The sequence below is a fragment of the Salmo salar genome, chromosome 16 (genome assembly GCF_965601325.2).
Source record: "Salmo salar chromosome 16, fSalSal1, whole genome shotgun sequence".
Taxonomy (NCBI): domain Eukaryota; kingdom Metazoa; phylum Chordata; class Actinopteri; order Salmoniformes; family Salmonidae; genus Salmo; species Salmo salar.
In genome coordinates, this window is record NC_138306.1 from 38,352,373 (window position 1) to 38,371,084 (window position 18,712).

At 43.4% G+C, this 18,712-nt stretch overlaps 1 protein-coding gene across 7 annotated transcripts in view; it reads right to left on the bottom strand.

The window, feature by feature from the left end:
* Positions 1-939: 939 nt before the first annotated feature.
* LOC106573623 (A-kinase anchor protein 13) overlaps positions 940-18,712 on the bottom strand; it is a 177,382-nt gene continuing 159,609 nt past the window's right edge. For 2 of the 7 annotated variants that reach the window (XM_014148847.3, XM_082962701.1), the window contains 20 exons: positions 17,769-17,836; positions 17,537-17,591; positions 15,550-15,715; positions 15,180-15,292; positions 14,774-14,920; positions 12,000-12,253; positions 11,752-11,877; positions 11,211-11,328; positions 10,836-11,087; positions 10,524-10,600; positions 9,317-9,498; positions 9,006-9,088; positions 8,695-8,895; positions 7,129-7,293; positions 6,941-7,011; positions 6,244-6,288; positions 5,948-5,998; positions 5,140-5,604; positions 4,462-4,804; positions 940-3,742 (listed from right to left, as the gene is read on the bottom strand). In XM_014148847.3, the coding sequence (XP_014004322.3) occupies positions 3,684-3,742; positions 4,462-4,804; positions 5,140-5,604; positions 5,948-5,998; positions 6,244-6,288; positions 6,941-7,011; positions 7,129-7,293; positions 8,695-8,895; positions 9,006-9,088; positions 9,317-9,498; positions 10,524-10,600; positions 10,836-11,087; positions 11,211-11,328; positions 11,752-11,877; positions 12,000-12,253; positions 14,774-14,920; positions 15,180-15,292; positions 15,550-15,715; positions 17,537-17,591; positions 17,769-17,836 (3,041 nt within the window). In that variant the 3' untranslated portion in view covers positions 940-3,683. Of the gene's footprint in view, positions 3,743-4,371; positions 4,805-5,139; positions 5,605-5,947; positions 5,999-6,243; positions 6,289-6,940; positions 7,012-7,128; positions 7,294-8,694; positions 8,896-9,005; positions 9,089-9,316; positions 9,499-10,523; positions 10,601-10,835; positions 11,088-11,210; positions 11,329-11,751; positions 11,878-11,999; positions 12,254-14,773; positions 14,921-15,179; positions 15,293-15,549; positions 15,716-17,536; positions 17,592-17,768; positions 17,837-18,712 lie in introns of all 7 variants that reach the window. The other 5 variants (XM_014148841.3, XM_014148845.3, XM_014148844.3 and 2 more) reach the window with 5 other exon arrangements.

Here is an 18,712-nt window from a genome sequence, read left to right on the forward strand (position 1 = left end):
AGGTCATACTAGCAAAGATGAATATGTGCTTAGGTGGAGTTATAATGGCAGACATCTTGTAGGCTGGAGCTTTGGGAATTATATAGATCTGGACCTGAGTGTGGGGCATTTCACAGCAGCTGCTAGAGAATCCTCATCACGGCTTAATAAATCTGTTCATATCCCAAACAATGTTCAAAGTCAAATATGGATACTCATCTGGGACAAAATAATAGAAAGCAGAAATAGAGAGCATAATGTGTTAGTTAAACCACTGGTATAAGCCAGGGAAAACATTCTTTAGATTAGCTGTTTTGTGTATTATCAACCAGAGAAAAGATGTGTACATTCTTTAATCAGGAATCAGGATGAGATTGACTGGATCTGATTAGAAAACAGTTTCTTATCTTCCCCTCCTCTTACCTTGAAGTCCTGTGTTTCTCCTCGGCGCAGTGCAGTACGGTGCAGGCCAGCTGGGCAGGGTCACTTATTGTCACTGACAAAGGCAGGGCTAGTCACATCCAGAAGTGAACTCCGCCATACCCTCTACCACAGAATTCTTCCTGAAGCCACTCTCAGTCTAAAGAGCTGGCAGTGAGGTGGATGAAAAAGCATGCTAGAGCGAAAAAGACAAGTACATTTCTATCTTGTCTATGGAGTGGAACACACAAGCGTAAAGAAGGACAACGTCCCCTGCAGAGGAATGGCAGTTTTGCGAGGTACCTCGTCAAACTAGACAGCACAGGATCATAGAGACAGAGAGAGAGAGAAATAGAGTAACAGGTGGTTAAATCAATTAAGGCCTACATTCACCCAAAAACTGTGAAACACGATCCATGCAGAGTTGTCCTGCTTGGCTGGCCGTTATGTGTGGCCTAGAGGCACACCAAAGCAATTCCATTATAGAACAAACAATTAACACACAAAGACAATGGGAGAAAATAGACACAGACACAAATCTCAGTTGACAAACAATAATAGTTATTTATTAAGAGAAAAATGAATGTACATTTTATACCTCCAAAACAGGGAGGACACTGATAAATAAAGCCTCATTATAAAAAGCTTAAATCAATCCAAAAATCCACAAACAATACTTTAAAAGTTACATTTGTACATGACACATATTTACATAATGGTTGCTTTGCCCTTTTTTTTCTTTTTACATGAAATTCCGCAAGAAATACAAATTGTACCTTTTTAGTACAAACAACAAATTACTTTAAAAGCACTGGTATACAGTATAACTGTAAAACCCACTCCAACTCCTCACAGATGCTGGTTAATATTCTAGTGCATTTCAATTTGAGCATAATGGTCTCCCCTATCTCTGCATTTGCCACAATGCATCATGTACAACATTTCAGAGCTACTGTATCACTGCTCAACATCTTATACTGTAGACGGCCATGACAGTTGTTGTTGAAGGGATGATTAGCAGATATTCCAAGAAGGATATCAAGAGATAAAGGGTAGGGTCTAAGAACGTTCACACCTGTCAAAAGTGGAATATGTCTATTAAGGCAAGTCAGTAAGTGTGAATGAACCAATCAATCAAAATGCCAATGATCCCTCCCTATGCTTTCACTTTTGTAAAATCACTAAACAAGGCCATAAAACACCATGTTAACGTGGTGATTCACTTTGCATATATATGACCAGGGGGAATTGTTGTGAAATATGAAGATGATAAATCCCACAGAGTAGATAGTGGTGGTGAGTTATGAAGATTGCCACAGCGCCATCTGATGGTCAAAACAAGATAAACCAACGCAGACAAGAAGAAGCAGAACAGTTAGGCTGCATTTACACAGGCAGCCTAATTCTGATATTTGATCCACTAATTTGTATTTTTACCCATCAGACCATATATATTTTTTTGAGCTGATCGGATTAGTCCAAAGACCAATTAGTGATAAAAAGATCAGAATTGAGTGTAAACAGCCTATGCGACTGATGATTAGCACCATATTTCAGTTTTACAGAGTCAGAAGAGGACTTTGCTGTGCTTTCATTTTAAATTCTGCTCATCAGCAGTAAAGAGAAACGACAAACCTGAAATATTACACATTATGCACCCCTGGTTATATGGATCAAAACCCCAGACTGGAGCATGGACGGAAAAATATAAATGAAGAAAATACAGGGACATTAATTATTCTGGACTATTTGAGAGGCACAAGAGAGCTTATGGTACCACAGGCTACCAATACTAGAGCAGACTGCAGGGAAAATAGGGAAATATGGGGTTTTGTCCAGAGGAAAGGTTTGGTTTGACTAATAGACAAACAGCCTGTCCTGCAGGCAGATATACAGTATCAGTGTAATTCCAATGGGAATGGTTGGTCAGGGATAGATTCATCTATTCCAATATCAGCATAAAAATATTACCCAAAAATGTAATCAGAATTTTTGTTTCTGTAAATCCATTCTTGTGAGATAGATATCCCTTAATCAGTCTGGATTTCGATTTAGTCTGTGTAAATTGAATGATTGTCACTCATTGTAAAGCAGGAAGTCTCGCCACTTGTAACAGAGTGAATATTATCATCACCTTCAAACCCTGTGCCAGTATTGCATTGCAGTGATTGACAAATAAAATGGTTCACAAATTCAAACTCAAGTGTGCAGTGGAGGAATAGAAACACGTACCGCAAATGTCTCTTCTACCCATTCAGTCAGCTGGAACCGTAACGTCTAACAGTTTATCATCAATACATTCAATTGCAAAGTGGACAATAGCGACAAAAGCATGTCAGCCACTACGTCTTTGAGTTTCGCTTCCTTACACACTACACTCTCTTTCTTCAGCTCTTCCTCTTCGTCACTCATCTCTCTCTCCCTCACTCTCTCTTTTCTCTCCTCCATTACAAGCTATTCTTTCTCTTTCTTTGCCTTGTCTTGTTTTCCTTTTCTCCCAGACTCATTCATCCTCTTCTCATAACTCGGACTCTGTGGTTAGTCATGTCTTCTCTAACCTTGAGTTGCCTTTCTTTACAACTTCTGATGTAGCGCTGATGGGACAAATGAGGCTGTAGTTCCTTACAGGTGGGAACGAAGCATTATGGGGCCCAGTGTTAAGCAATACCTTTAGAAGATTGACAATAAACACTATTGCATAAACTTTACTCACTCAACTGGAATTGTTGAATAGGGTGTACTGTATGCTCTCTTTTGTCATTTTGGCTATTAGGGTATATGTGGATTTGTGAAATGCAGAACATTCTACAACAGTCACTCCCCTACGACACCTGCTCTGTTAAATCTTCCCTTCACATAGAAAACGAATGTCAGCTACTATATACTTCATGAATGCTAAAACTTCTTCTAGCCATGGTAAAATTCCTGAAACTGTCCAAATCATATCTGAACGCTATCAAACACCAAAGTAACCAACCCATGCATACCAATCCAATCCATGCCACAGCAGACTTGCAGACTTGATCTTCATCCAAAAGTTATACCTAGACAATTCAGTGGCAACTAAGCGGGAAGTGTCTGCATGGTTCCGTAATAAGTTCACAGGAAGTGCTCTAGCTGTACTTCCTGTCCATGGCCATGGCCGACCCCTCCAGGTCCAGGTCAGTGGGTAGGGTACAGTATGTCAATGGGGTGCATGTCTATCTGGCCACACTACTACATGGTCTGGCAGTCAGTTGATGCAGTGAGTGTGGGGCATTGTGGGATAGTGGATGACAGAGGGATCAGCAGAAGAAGATCTTTCCGTCGCCCTGAGGCTCTGTGACCCCAGTGTTCTCGGGATCTGTGGAGAAGAAAGACGGACATAGACTTTAGTTAGACTGTAACAACATCCCTTATACACCGAATATACCAAACATTAGGAACCTCTCCCCCTTTTGTCCTCAGAACAGCCTCAATTCATCTGGGCATGGATTCCACAAGGTGTCGAAAGCGTTCCACAGGGATGCTGGCCCATGTTGACTCCAATGCTTCCCACAGTTGTTGGCTGGATGGCTGGATCAAGTTGGCTGGATGTCCTTTGGGTGGTGGACCATTCTTGATACACACAGGAAACCGTTGAGTGTGAAAAACCCAGTAGCATTGCAGTTCTTGACACAAATCGGTGCGCCTGGCACCAACTACCATACCCTGTTCAAAAGCACTTACATTTATTGTCTTGCCCATTCACCCTCTGAAAGGCACACTGTCACATACATAATCCATGTCTCAATTGTCTCAAGGCTTAAAAATCATTTTTTAACCTGTCTCCTCCCCTTCATCTACACTGATTGAAGTGGATTTAACAAGTGACATCAATAAGGGATCATAGTTTTCACCTGGATTCACCTGGTCAGTTTCTGTCATGAAAAGAGCAGGTGTTCTTAATGTTTTGTGCACTCAGTGTATAGCGCCTAGCACAGGTAACTCAACTTTTCCCATGGCTCTCTTTTCCTTACAAAGATGGGGGGTCCTACTGGTACTTGGCTGGTGCTACTGGTACCTGGCTGGTGCTACTGGTACCTGTCTGTGATTGCTGCCCCTTCCCTTTCTTCTTCTTCTTCTCCTTCTTGTCCTTGGTCTTGGCCAGCTGCATCAGGCGGTTAGGGATTTGGTTCTGGCCCTCTGTGCTGCTCTGGGCCTTGGAGCTGGCGTTGGAGGAAGAGGACAAGGAGGAGAAGGGGTTCAGGTTCTTCCCTTTCCTCTTGGAGCCCATCCTGAGGAAGGGGTCTTTGGTGGCGGGGGAGGAGGACAGCTCTGCCTCCCCTCCTCCAGGCTCTATATCCAGAGAGGTGGAGCTCTGAAACTTCATGGACTCCTCTGAGGTGGTGGAGGGCGTCCGCTGGGTCCTGTGTGCCTGATCTGCCTACAGATCAAACCAAACCATACAACAACAAGTAGACAGTTAAGCCTCACAGCAACTTAATGATGGAATCTAACTTTTGAAGGAAGAGATTATGTCTTGGAGTCAAGGTTGAGCTAGTTTTAGGATTAGAAGCTCAGGCTTGAGCCCAGGTGGTTATGGTAAGCGGTAGGTAAAGGGTTATTTAAAGGCCATCATTACATAGCCCATGTGTAGTCAGTCCATTGTGGTTACATTTTGTTACATAATAGTTATTTGATTTCTGTAATGTAAGGTAACAGACAGAGACCAGTGAGCAGCAGCCCTCTTTGAGAACCGTGTCGGCCGATCTAGCTCACCTCGGCTTTCTTCATCTGCTCCACTATCTCAGCCTCCCGCTGCAGCGTCTCCTTGTCTCTGTCCAGCTTCCTCTGGGCGTCCCTCAGCCTCTCCAGATCCCTCTGGTACTCCTCCTTCCTCCTTAGCAGCTCCTTCCTCTCCTCCTCTATCTGCCTACGCCTCTTCACTGTCTCCTCCTCCTGCTCCTTCACCTGCACCTCCCTGTCGCCCAGCCCCGACTCCCTCACCTCCCACTCCCTCTCCCTCCTTCTCCTCTCATCAGCGTGGGCCACCTGCTGGCGCTGCAGGTTGGCCACCTCCTGCCTCTGCTTCTCCAGGCTGCGCTGTTTCTCCTGCTCAATCAGGGAGTTGGGCCGTGAGGAGGAGGAGGACAGGGAGGAGGTGGAGGAGTGGCGTGAGGCTGGCCGCTCAGCCAGAGCATGACGCTGGTCCTCGATGAAGGTGTCCTGCTGCACCACCACTGCCTGCAGGAGGACAGTAACACCGGTTATAAACACATGAAGTTGTATTGACATCCATACTAATGGCCAGTTTTTGTATGTCAGTGGGCTTTTTAACAGCTCCGCGTGATTTATCTAATAAAAGAGGAGAGGAAATGTGAAGAAGAGACGAGAACATTGTATGAAAGAGAGGAGAAGTGGAGAAGAGACGAGAACATTGTATGAAAGAGAGGAGAAGTGGAGAAGAGACGAGAACATTGTATGAAAGAGAGGAGAAGTGGAGAAGAGACGAGAACATTGTATGAAAGAGAGGAGAAGTGGAGAAGAGACGAGAACATTGTATGAAAGAGAGGAGAAGTGGATATACCTGCAGTGTGCTGAGGAGGTCATGGAGGTGTGTGACACTCTGGAGGACCTGCTACATTATAAGACAAGAAGAGAGATCATAAACATGTACCTGTGTATGGTTACACAATAGGAACATGCACACAATAAAATACTTCCTATGAAATAACATAGTACAGTACAGCAGCAACTAGAGGCCTGTCTGTGGGAACAGGTAGTGATGCCTCTCTCACGCAGCCAGTCAGTCAGCCAGCCAGTCAGTCAGCCAAGGATGTACAGTATGCTGGTAGTGTAACATAGCGTTGGAGTCAGACCTACCTCACTGTTCCTCTTGAGCAGCAGCAGTAGGTTGTTGTTGCCCCCCTGTGGAAGAAGACAAGTACAGCTGCAGTTAGTTGCTGAGATGTTAACAGAGCTGCTGAAGCGAGTGGCCATGTTAATCATCCCCTCAAAGGAAGAGATTGATCCCACCTGCCTGCCGGGGAGGCCTGAGCAGAGGAGATTGCAGGCATTAAAAGCACAGGACTGCTCCCACACAGCTCAGGCCAGCCCGGGGGCATCACCTAGCCTAATGGAGCCTTATTAATATGGACCAGCTCAACTCAGCCAGCCCAGGGCCTCGGGCTGGGATAATGTCTGTCTGTTAATGTCAATGGTGGTGATGGGGGACTGAACCAGGCCTACTGAGACACAGGCAAGATTAAATCCTTCCTGATGGCATTGGTTAGGAAATAATAGTTATAAAGAATAGCCAGGAGTTAATGAACAAAGTGTGTGTGTGTCTGTGTGTGTGTGTGTGTGTGTGTGTGTGTGTGTGTGTGTGTGTGTGTGTGTGTGTGTGTGTGTGTGTGTGTGTGTGTGTGTGTGTGTGTGTGTGTGTGTGTGTGTGTGTGTGTGTGTGTGTGTGTGTGTGTGTGTGTGTCTAAGCTGGTCTACAAGCATTTCTCTGTTCCTTTCATTCCTTTGCTGTGACTCACACACATACACCTCTGAGATGTACGGTTACTGTAATTACCTTCTTTAACACACCGTCTGACTCAGTCCTCCGAAGGTCTAATGAGTCATCCCCCTCTTCTTTCTCTCCATCTGGAATAACAAAAGAGACCTTTATCCCACAGCTGCAGATAATGACAGTCAGCTACAGTATGACAGGCAGTCAGGGTACATAGGGAGAGGGAGTAGGAGTGAGTGATGCGTCCTTACTCTTGGAGATATTCATCTGGTGGCTGTCAAAGCCACCGAAGGTCTCAGCGCGGCGAGGCAGACACACCGGCCCCACACTGCCCCCTGATGCATCTTGGGTACTGGACACCTGCTGCCCCACGGCCCCGCCCAGACTTCCATTCACCAGCACATGGAGAGTCTCCACTGAAACACACACACAAATTACACACATAAGGATAGGTCCTGCACTCTCGTGCTGTATTCTTGCATTAACGTGACATAAAATTATTCACAGGTGTGTGTTGTTTTTTATTACTATTTGCCAGGTCTTGTGACCCTTTCCTGGCTACATGTACACACACCATACTGTATGATTTCAGTAACGAATACACACACTGCTCTAGGTAGCTGAAGAAACCTGGACAAACCTCCAAAACTGGGTTTCTAAGGGAACCAGGAGAAAATTAGAAAAAACATCAATATCTGGCTCATTACTCAACCTGCAGCGTTAAAGCAATCCATTTGTATGCTTATGCATTGATTCTATCGCTGTCTACAGAGAGAAAATGCTGATATAAATAACTATGACAAGTACCGTAAATTCCGGACTATAAGCCGCAACTTTTTTTCTCACGCTTTGAACCTCGCGGCTTAAACAATGACGCGGCTAATATATGGATTTTTCCCACTTTCAAATGTTTTTCTCTTCAAAAAAACATTCTGTGACGTGCTCAGTTTTTTGGCGGCATGAAGCTTTCATTAGACCAATGAAATTGCCGAACGGGTTACGGTCAAACAACTTTTTTGTTTACTGTTTAGATTAAATCGAGCACTCTCAAACTTCCCATCATTCTGATTACGGTAGTCATTTTGTCACCCTCATCATGGCAAAGACACGGAGAAATGCATATGATGCAGCTTTCAAGTTGAAGGCGATTGATCTGGCTGTTGGAAAAGGAAATAGAGCTGCTGCACGGGAGCTTGGTCTTAATGAGTCGATGATAAGACGTTGGAAACAGCAGCGTGAGGAATTGACTGGGTGCAAAAAGACAACTAAAGCGTACTGCTAATTTTATATTTTTTGTTACAAGCTGTGTTTCGTTAAAGCCTATTTATTTTTGTTACAAGCCATGTTTCGTTAAAGCCTATTTATTTTTGTTATTAAGCCGTGTTTCATTAAAGCCTGTGTAAAGTTCATTTGTTTCAATGTACCGGTAGGCACCTGCGGCTTATAGACATGTGCGGCTTATTTATGTTCAAAATAAAATAAAAAAATTAATTCAGTGGGTGCGGCTTATATTCAGGTGCGCTTAATAGTCCGGAAATTACGGTAACCATATATCACTCTGGCTTTAGCCAACAATGAGTTTTCGGCAGTATTCTGTAATTTCTCTGCCTTGGTCTTTCAGCTGCTACCGGCATTATATTATATTAGGGGTATTTTCGGGTAATTTCCTGATTGTTTCTGATTGGTCCTGTGTGTCTTTAGGGGCAAGTAACTGGTGGGCCATGTGTCCAGGTAATTCAATAGGTGACCACTGATTGAATAAAGGGTCATCTGTGTTGTGTGTGGTCTCTGCCCGAGGACCGTCATCTCTGACTCACCTTCCCTCAGGGCATCCTTCATGATGGGCTCTCCCTTGGTGATGTCATCTGGGGTGGCTCTAAACAGCATTCTGGTCCTGATAGACTGGGTTGGTCTGGTCTCCTCTGCTGGTCCACTGCCACCCTCACACATGTCCCTGAACACCTTCACCTTCTCCTCCAATAGACTCATGATCTGCTCATCCTTCTTCCTCAGCAGCTCTGAGAGGAACAGAGACACACACTGTGGTTAATACCTGTCATACACAACACTGACAGAGGATATCCATCAGGTTACACAGTATTTGATGAAAAAACAGAATAGGTTTTACCTCTAATCTCCCGTGCTTTGGTCTCTAGCAGTCTCTTGTCTTCCTCGGTCTCACTGGGGATTCCCTCATCATCATCCTTCTCTCTGTTAACACACACAATCCTCAATCAATCAAACCATTTACACTGCATGTGTAGTATAAAACAAACATGTTCAATGTATATATTTGTGTATCTGTGGGTACACAATGTGTGTGTTCCCATAGATATAGAATTACAGATATTTTTTATTATAATCAAATTGCTGTGGTCTGATGGGTTTTCCCCATTCTAGTCATTATATTTCTATGTGTGTTGCTTCTAACTGACTCACATGGAGTGCATGGCGTCCTGTATGAGCTGCATCCAGGTGTTGCGTTCCTCCTTGGTGCTGGCCAGCACCTCCACCATCTCTGGCTTCTCTATCCCCGCTGTGATCAGGAACAGACCCCTCTCCTCATTAGCCACCTCACGCACAATCAACTTCTGCAGGGAGATCACCGTGGACCGCTGGTCCTGGGGGACGGGAGAGTGGGGATGGAGGGGAAAGAAAGAGGGAAGAATGGAGTGAGAGGAAAGCGAGAGAGAGAGAGAGAGGGAAGGAGAATGGAGGTGAAGGATGTATTGACAAGGTTTCTATTGAAGGATGTATAGACCAGGTTCCTATTGAAGTGTGTATAGACCAGGTTTCTATTGAAGGATGTATAGACCAGGTTCCTATTGAAGGGTGTATAGACCAGGTTTCTATTGAACGGTGTATAGACCAGGTTTCTATTGAAGGGTATATAGACCAGGTTTCTATTGAAGGGTGTATAGACCAGGTTTCTATTGAAGGGTGTATAGACCAGGTTTCTATTGAAGTGTGTATAGACCAGGTTCCTATTGAAGGGTGTATAGACCAGGTTTCTATTGAAGGGTGTATAGACCAGGTTTCTATTGAAGGATGTATAGACCAGGTTCCTATTGAAGTGTGTATAGACCAGGTTTCTATTGAAGTGTGTATAGACCAGGTTCCTATTGAAGGGTATATCGACCAGGTTTCTATTGAAGGGTGTATAGACCAGGTTTCTATTGAAAGGTGTATAGACCAGGTTTCTATTGAAGGGTGTATAGACCAGGTTTCTATTGAAGGGTGTATAGACCAGGTTTCTATTGAAGGGTGTATAGACCAGGTTTCTATTGAAGGATGTATAGACCAGTGGGAGGTTTCTATGGAAGCTACTATAGGGAAATTCAATGTAAAGCCCAAGGAAAGGTGAGCTGAATGAAAACTCCAAACGTAAGTGAATGGTAAAAAACTGCAAGACAAGATTCTACAAAGAGTGTAACCAAGCCAATGTTACTGCTTCATTAAAATGTACATCTAGAATGCAATGGACTTGCGAGGCACAATATTAATACAGCTGGATAAACCTTGAAGGACTGGTGTTATAACAGCACAGAAAGCTAAACTTGGTGTAAACTAACATGAAGTGGGCACGGTTCTCTACAGAGTGTGGTACATATGAAACATTGAGCTGGGAAAAACAAAAATAACATACCAGTGAGGCAAATACATATTTCTGGTCTTTCTCCTGGAGGAACACAAACACATCAGACAGCAGCATGGCCTGGACATCTGAGGAAAATAATAAAGGTTCAGGATCAGTGGAGGAGGGAGGGAGGGGGGAGAAGTGGGAGGGGCAAGATAGGGAGGGGGAGGGAGAATGGGAGAGAGTGAGAGAAATTGAGGACAGAAAGAGTGAAAAAAAACTAGAAGGAGAGGGAGAGAGGAGGGAATGAGAAAGAAAGAGAAACCTAGCGAGGGACAGAGAAGGCGAATGAGACAGAGATGAACAAGGCTGATCCCGTACCCTTTAGTCTGCCTGCAGAGTTCTTGAGCTGCAGTGGTCCATCATGCAGCAGCCTCCTGCCTCTCACCAGGTCTTCCCGTGCAAACATCTGGCCACTCTTCATCCTCTGAATGGACTTGCTGTCCGTACGACTGTACACTTCTTTCAACCGTTTCTTCTTGTCGTGTTCGTTCATCTTGTTGTCCACCACATTTAGAATCTCCTTCACCAGTCTCAGAGCCTGGGTTATATCGTCATGGTCTTCCTCATTCTCTGCATCAGGGAAAGAAGAGCTGCATGTCACTTCAGCACACACAGAGGGAGAGACATCACCACTCTTTCTCACAAAGTAAGTGTATGAGTGCCATCCAAGGAATAGAGAATAGCAGGCCTCACCTTTGGTGTGATGCAGTATCCTCTGTAGTAGCACGGGGTACTTGGTTATTCGCTGTGTCACTAATAAGATACACTCTGGAATGCCTAGTCTTCGGACGATTGTGCTGCTCATCTTTTTCTGAAAAACAGACAGATTCAATTCAGATATGAATATTCTGTTTCAAACAACTGTAGGTTATGCAATAAAATTACAACAGTGTAGTGGCACCACCTGGTGGATAAAGTTATGTTTTTCATACTGCTTATAATCAATCAAATGTATTTATAAAGCCCTTCTTACATCAGCTGATGTCACAAAGTGCTATACAGAAACCCAGCCTAAAACCCCAAACAGCAAGCAAGCAAACAGCAAGCAGAAGAAACCTAGAGAGGAACCAGGCTATGAGGGGTGGCCAGTCCTCTTCTGGTTGTGCCGGGTGGAGATTATAACAGAACATGGCCAAGATGTTCAACTTTTTATAGATGACCAGCAGGGTCAAATAATAATAATCACAGTGGTTGTAGAGGGTATAACCATCTACAACAAAGAGCAGTTAGTTACCTTGATGAAGGCTTGGAAGCGTTTGTCTTTGGTGTGAAGCTCCTTATAAAAGTTAACCGCCTCGTTGTGGCGACTGCAGAATTTCCCGTAGACTTTCTTCATGCGGTCCGCATTGGGCCCTGAGAACTGAAGACCAGACAACCCATCTAAGATTAACTTACAGGTTAGTCTACTAGTCAACATTTGCACAACATCTGCACAACGATCACTAAACCCCTCATGCCGACAAACAGTCTCCCCCTGCTAACCTGTGAGACAAGGACGTCTCCTATCTTGTGGATGAGGAAGCTCCCGTCATCCCGACCTTCGATTGAAGACTCCCTCTTGCGCTCCAGGAGGTGTGTGAAGAAGTCTGTGTGTAGGTCCAGGAGTTCGTCCAGCATGGGGAACACACGCTCCACCGTCAGGGCCTCCAGCTGCAACTCCTTCTGCAGTCCCTTACTGTACACCTCAGACATGATCCTCAGCGTCCTCACGTGGTGCATCTCTGTCTGGACCAGCTCTGCAGAGAGACAGGAAGGGTAGGAGGGAGAGGTAGAGACTGGGTTATAGTGCAAAATCCCAATTAACAGCACCTCACATTGTGTTTAACCCCAGGGTGAAAGTAAGCTGGTACGGTCCGGTACAGAGTACCGTCAAAATAACTAGTGGGGATACGCCGTACCGGTTAAACATGACCCTATCACAATAATTAAACAAAGATGCAAATAAAACTGTCAGCTATTACACTTTTATTTATCATTACCACATGTCACATTAAAAAAAATGTGCGAATGTGTAATATGCTTCAAAATGCGGTGTGGTTCAACGACAAAGGTGGCATTTTGCGAAGGCAGAGGTGAGTGGCCAAGATGGAGATGCACGCGGACAGCAGTGGACCCATCCATTCAGGTTAAGTCTAATGAATGACCATCACTGAATGTCATTCATTACATGTTGGGGTGTTTTGTAAAGCCTGTCGCATGCTTCCCAGTCCAAACACCGCTTATATTATGAAAACATTTTGTATCGTTTTTGCAGTGGTGTAAAGTACCTAAGTAAAAAATACTTTAACGTACTACAAGTCGTTTTTTGGGGTATCTGTACTTTACTAGTAATATTTTTGACAACTTTTACTTTTACTCCATTACATTCCTAAAGAAAATAATGTACTTTTTACTCCTTACATTTTCCCTGACACCCAAAAGTACTCGTTACATTTTCAATGCTTAGCAGGACAGGAAAGTTTTCTAATGCACGCACATATCAAGAGAACATCCCTGGTCATCCCTACTGCCTCTGATCTGGCAGACTCACTAAACACAAATGCTTGTTTGTAAATTATGTCTGAGTGTTGAACTGTGCCTCTGGCTATCCGTAAAAAAGAAAGAAAAAAAAAGAAAATCGTATGTCTGGTTTGCTTTATATAAGGATTTTTTTGTGATTTATACTTTTACTTTTGATACTTAAGTACATTTAAAACCAAATACTTTTAGACTTTTACTCAGTAGTATTTTACTGGGTGACTTTCACTTTTACTTGAGTCATTTTCTTTTAAGGTATCTTTACTTTTATTCAAGTATGAAAATTGGGTACTTTTTCCACCACTGTGTTTTTGTTGGTTTTGGTGTTCAGCAGGTTTTTCTTCGGCTGTTCGAGAAAAATAAATTCTTGAGGCGAGTCGAAGTCCGGTAGACGAAGTCTACACCCCTTCGTTGGTGATTGTTCAACAGTAATACTCTTAGTAGGAGTGGGAACTATGAACGGGATTCTTCAATTAAGTGTTTCTTTTCATTCAACAAGAAACGACTAGTTTTCATGCACATATTTTCACATGACAAATAATGCACTGAACATCTTAGTTTGATGTAAAATTAAGCGACTAAGACCTCCTTGGCAAGAACATCAACCTTTATTACAGATTTCTTGATTTATAAATGTGTATTTATTTGTTGTTGCTACGGCATCTCAAGAGGCACAAACAGTAATGTTGCCGCTTTTTTCTCGTTTTTCAAGCAAAGGTCTTTTAAGGGAGTATGCGAGGCACAGACGTTCGCTTCGCCTAGCTGAGTTCTGCTAGCAGCAAAGTGAACCTAGTATGCGGGCGCCTTAACAGATGTCTCTTTCCACTCATCAAATGGCGGGTGTACAGTGCAGTGTATGGATGTAGTAATGATTTTTGAGTAGACAGGATTACAGGAGTCTATTGAAGTAATTGTTTGACAATCAGATGAAAGCATGATGACTGGTTGTGTTTATACCACATTAAAAGGTAATACATTTTAAAAGTAAAAAGGACAAATCTTTACTATTAGTCCCACATATAGCCTATTAAATTAATAGGGATTCTATATGCGAGTTTATATGCGAACATGCAAGTAAGCACTTCATTGCACTGTGTACTCCATGTATTTCAGGGATGGGCAACTTTGATGGGGGTAGAGCTCTGCTAACCGACCCGAGTCCAACGCCCCGACATTATACATCAGGACTAAATTGATCACTAACAATTAGAAGCTGAACATTTGCACGTGCTGTGCTGCGCAGTACAGTCATATATGATTAAGAAGCGTCAGATGTGTCAGAAGCGTTTGAAGCGTCAGAAGTGCTTCAACCTCGTCAAATATAAGACAAGAGAGATTATTTTGCAGAAAACAATAACGTTCCTTGAGTTTTGTCAGAGTTGAGTGACGAAAAAGTAGCTAACAGCTACTCATGTCTCTTCATTGAGCAGAGCAGCCCAAGCAGAGCCGTTGCTATGGATACTCAGACACAGAGTCGCCATGAGCAGAGCACATGCAGAGTGAGCTGCGCGCAGGGAGCGAGTGACAGACAGAGAGGAGCAGCTAATGGATTTCGGGCTTGATTTCAGGCTTCGGTCAGGGCCGGTCTTACATTTGGCAGAAGCAATAGGGCCTGGGTAGGGTAGTAGTGTAATGTAGTTTAAAATGTATGTTGTAACTTCTCAAATAAATTGTTTGACTGAAACAAAGGATTGGAACATATGAAGGAATGAGTGGGATTGGGAGAGTTGCCCTCCTACCATAGATGACGTCCTGTCTCTTGACCACCTCCTTCTTGAGCCCCTTCACATACTTCTTGTCCACAGTGAAGGTCCAGGAGTCTGCCTCAAGATCCTTAGACTCTGCCTCAAACTCTCCCATCAGCTGGCTGTCCATCATCTCAGTCCCTAGGACAACACACACAGGAACAGTTAGTATGGACGAGGCAGGAATGGCTATACTGTAAGTACTGTAAGCATACATGTGCTCTCCTACACTCACATATGCTGTAATGTGGACCAATACAAAGTCATGCAAAACAACAGCTGAAAACAGAGGAAATCCGAACATGTCATATTTGCTCACTCCTTTGAACCGATCCCTACAAAGAGAGTACAGCAAATACAGGCTCTGTCACAGTGATAACTCTCCAGCTCACTACCTTACCTTCATCAGTGAGAGACTCAGTGGACTCATTGACCTTGGAGGTCTTGTGCAGTGAGTCTGTGGACTGGGACAGGTACTTCAGGCCCTTCAGTGGCATCTCATCCATCAATGGCCTGCACGGACAGACAGACAGACAGACAGGGTGGAAGAGAGAAACAGAGTTAGTGAAGGAGGGACTGTTACAGTGATAACATAAGTTGTGTATACACTCTGGTTGTACAATTCATGTACAATGCATTTTACACAACACTTGTGAGTACACAGTATTGTTGATGAGTGTGTCAGCATGAAAATGTACATCCTTTGTACAACCCGAGTATGTAAGGGGCGATAGTGAGTTGGTTGGTGATTGATTGGTGTTGTGTCTCACCCTGCGATGTTGCTGATGGAGATGCTCTTGGACAGGTTGCTTTTGTTAAAGGGGAGGATGCTGTGGTTCCTGCGAGGCACCACCGCTGCCACCGTAACCATGGCCTGGTCATCAGGGGACAAGATGGCAGACCACGGACGCTCCCGAGACGATGTCGATGATGTAGCTAATCACACAAATACAGTTAGCATGTAGAGTAGTACAGCTCATAAGGATATCAGGAATTCTAAAAGCACAATCTCAAATAAATACAAATATACTGTACATAAAAACATTTACAGTATTTGGGATTTTTTTGGAGGGAAATATTAACAATGCATAGATTGAGACAGACATACAGTTGAAGTTGGAAGTTTACATACACTTAGGTTGGAGTCATTAAAACTCGTTTTTCAACCATTCCACAAATTTCTTGTTAACAAACTATAGTTTTGGAAAGTCGGTTAGGACATCTACTTTGTGCATGACACAAGTAATTTTTCCAACAATTGTTTACAGACAGATTATTTCACCTCTCCCTCATTGTATCACAAATCCAGTGGGTCAGAAGTATACATACACTATGTTGACTGTGCCTTTAAACAGCTTGGAAAATTCCAGAAAATTATGTCATGGCTTTAGAGGCGTCTGATAGGCCAATTGACATCATTTGAGTCAATTGGAGGTGTACCTGTGGATGTATTTCAAGGCCTGCCTTCAAACTCAGTGACTCTTTGCTTGACATCATGGGAAAATCAAAAGACCTCAGAAGAAAAAATTGTAGACCTCCACAAGTCTGGTTCATCCTTGGGAGCAATTTCCAAATGCCTGAAGGTACCACGTTTATCTGAACAAACAATACTATGTAAGTATAAACACCATGGGACTATGCAGCCGTCATACCGCTCAGGAAGGAGACGTGTTCTGTCTCCTAGAGATGAACGCACTTTACTGTGAAAAGTGCAAATCAATCCCAGAACAACAGCAAAGGACCTTGTGAAGATGCTGGAGGAAACAGGTACAAAAGTATCTATATCCACAGTAAAATGAGTCCTATATCGACATAACCTGAAAGGCCGCTCAGCAAGGAAGAAGCCACTGCTCAAAAACCGGCATAAAAAAGCCAGATTACGGTTTGCAACTGCACATGGGGACAAAGATAGTACTTTTTGGAGAAATGTCCTCTGGTCTGATGAAACAATAATAGAACTGTTTGGCCATAATGACCATCATTATGTTTGGAGGAAAAAGGGGGAGGCTTGCAAGCCGAAGAACACTATCCCAACGGTGAAGCACGGGAGTGGCAGCATCATGTTGTGGGGGTGCTTTGCTGCAGGAGGGGCTGGTGCACTTCACAAAATAGATTGCATCATGAGGAAGGAAAATTATGTGGCTATATTGAAGCAACATCTCAAGACATCAGTCAGGAAGTTAAAGCTTGGTCACAAATGGGTCTTCCAAATGGACAATGACCCCAAGTATACTTCCAAAGTTGTGACAAAATGGCTTAAGGAAAACAAAGTCAAGGTATTAGTGGGCATCACAAAGCCCTGACCTTAATCCTATAGAAAATGTGTGGGCAGAACTGAAAAAGCGTGTGCGAGCAAGGAGGCCTACAAACCTGACTCAGTTACACCAGCTCTGTCAGGAGGAATGGGCCAAAAGTCACCCAACTTATTGTGGGAATCTTGTGGAAGGCTACCCGAAACGTTTGACCCAAGTTAAACAATTTAAAGGCAATGCTAACAAATACTAATTGAGTGTACGTAAACTTCTGACCCACTGGGAATGTGATGAAAGAAATAAAATAAATCATTCTCTCTACTATTATTCTGACATTTCACATTCTTGAAATAAAGTGGTGATCCTAACTGACCTATGACAGGGAATTTTTACTAGGATTAAATGTCAGGAATTGTGAAAAACTGAGTTTAAATGTATTTGGCTAAGGTGTATGTAAACTTCCGACTTCAACTGTACATCTGAACTATACAAATAAATATATTACATTTACTTCTCAACATGACTCCGGATATGGACGCAGAATCTGGCACCGTTTGCTGCTGAAAAATACAGTATGGTATTACAATACATCAATGCCATTAACAAGCCTGTTACCCATTCATTCATGATAGACAGAGACTGATCCTGCACAAACGCGTGTTGACAGACACACAGACACATTCTGTTCCTGTGTGTTTGAATGAAGTAGCATTGTGGACAGCTGACAGCAAGCTTACCTTCATTTTGACCTGGACACATACAGGAAGACGCTCTCTGCAGCCCTTATGGACCTGTGCATTGCAGTCTGAAATCATCAGAAGAAAAACAACATTAGGACAAAGATTTGGTAGAAACATCTGTTAAAGACTGCAGGAAAAGCAGAGTAGTCAGGTCTACCCATCTCACTCTCCTCCTTCATCAGGTGACAACATTGCTACTTGCTACAGGTGTAAATAATATCATTTCAATGCAACAAGATCACACAACAGCGTAAAAAACCTGCTAGCTTGGTGGTGTGACTCATACTAAAATCAACATTGCTCATCTGAACCATCCTGAACTATAGAAACAAACAGGCAGCAAGAGGAAACTCTAATCTGTACACTGAGAAAATGTCTTCATCCCGATTCCACCAGATTTTAGGCTGCATAAAATAATTAGAAAAAGTCCCAAAATGGTATGATGTTCTGTAAAGAAAAACATATTTTCTATGTTTCTGCCTAGTTTCCCTTTTCAGACAGGGTACAGTGTCTTACAGTACCTCTCCCAGCACTCCATGTCTGACCTCTGAACAACTACAAAGTCTTGTTTACTGAACACAGTTAGCAAACACACCCAGGTTAAGGTGAGGGGAACTCAGAGCAGGCGCCATATAAACAGTTGACCTAACAACATAAAACATAAAACAGAGGAATCAAGGCTGAGTGTAGAGTATGAGCAGACCATAGAGGTCAAAGTGTTCCGCTCCACCTCCAGTCAAGCCCATCCCAACACCAACACAACAACACTTCAGGGAGGAAAGAGATGGGAAGAGGGGAGAAACACAACAATGAGCAGGCTCTCCCAGCTGGAGGTTTTAAACAGTGAGCGAGGACTGTGCTATTGCTCTCTCCCAGCTGGACGTTTTAAACAGTGAACGGGGACTGTGCTATTGCTCTCTCCCAGCTGGAGGTTTTAAACA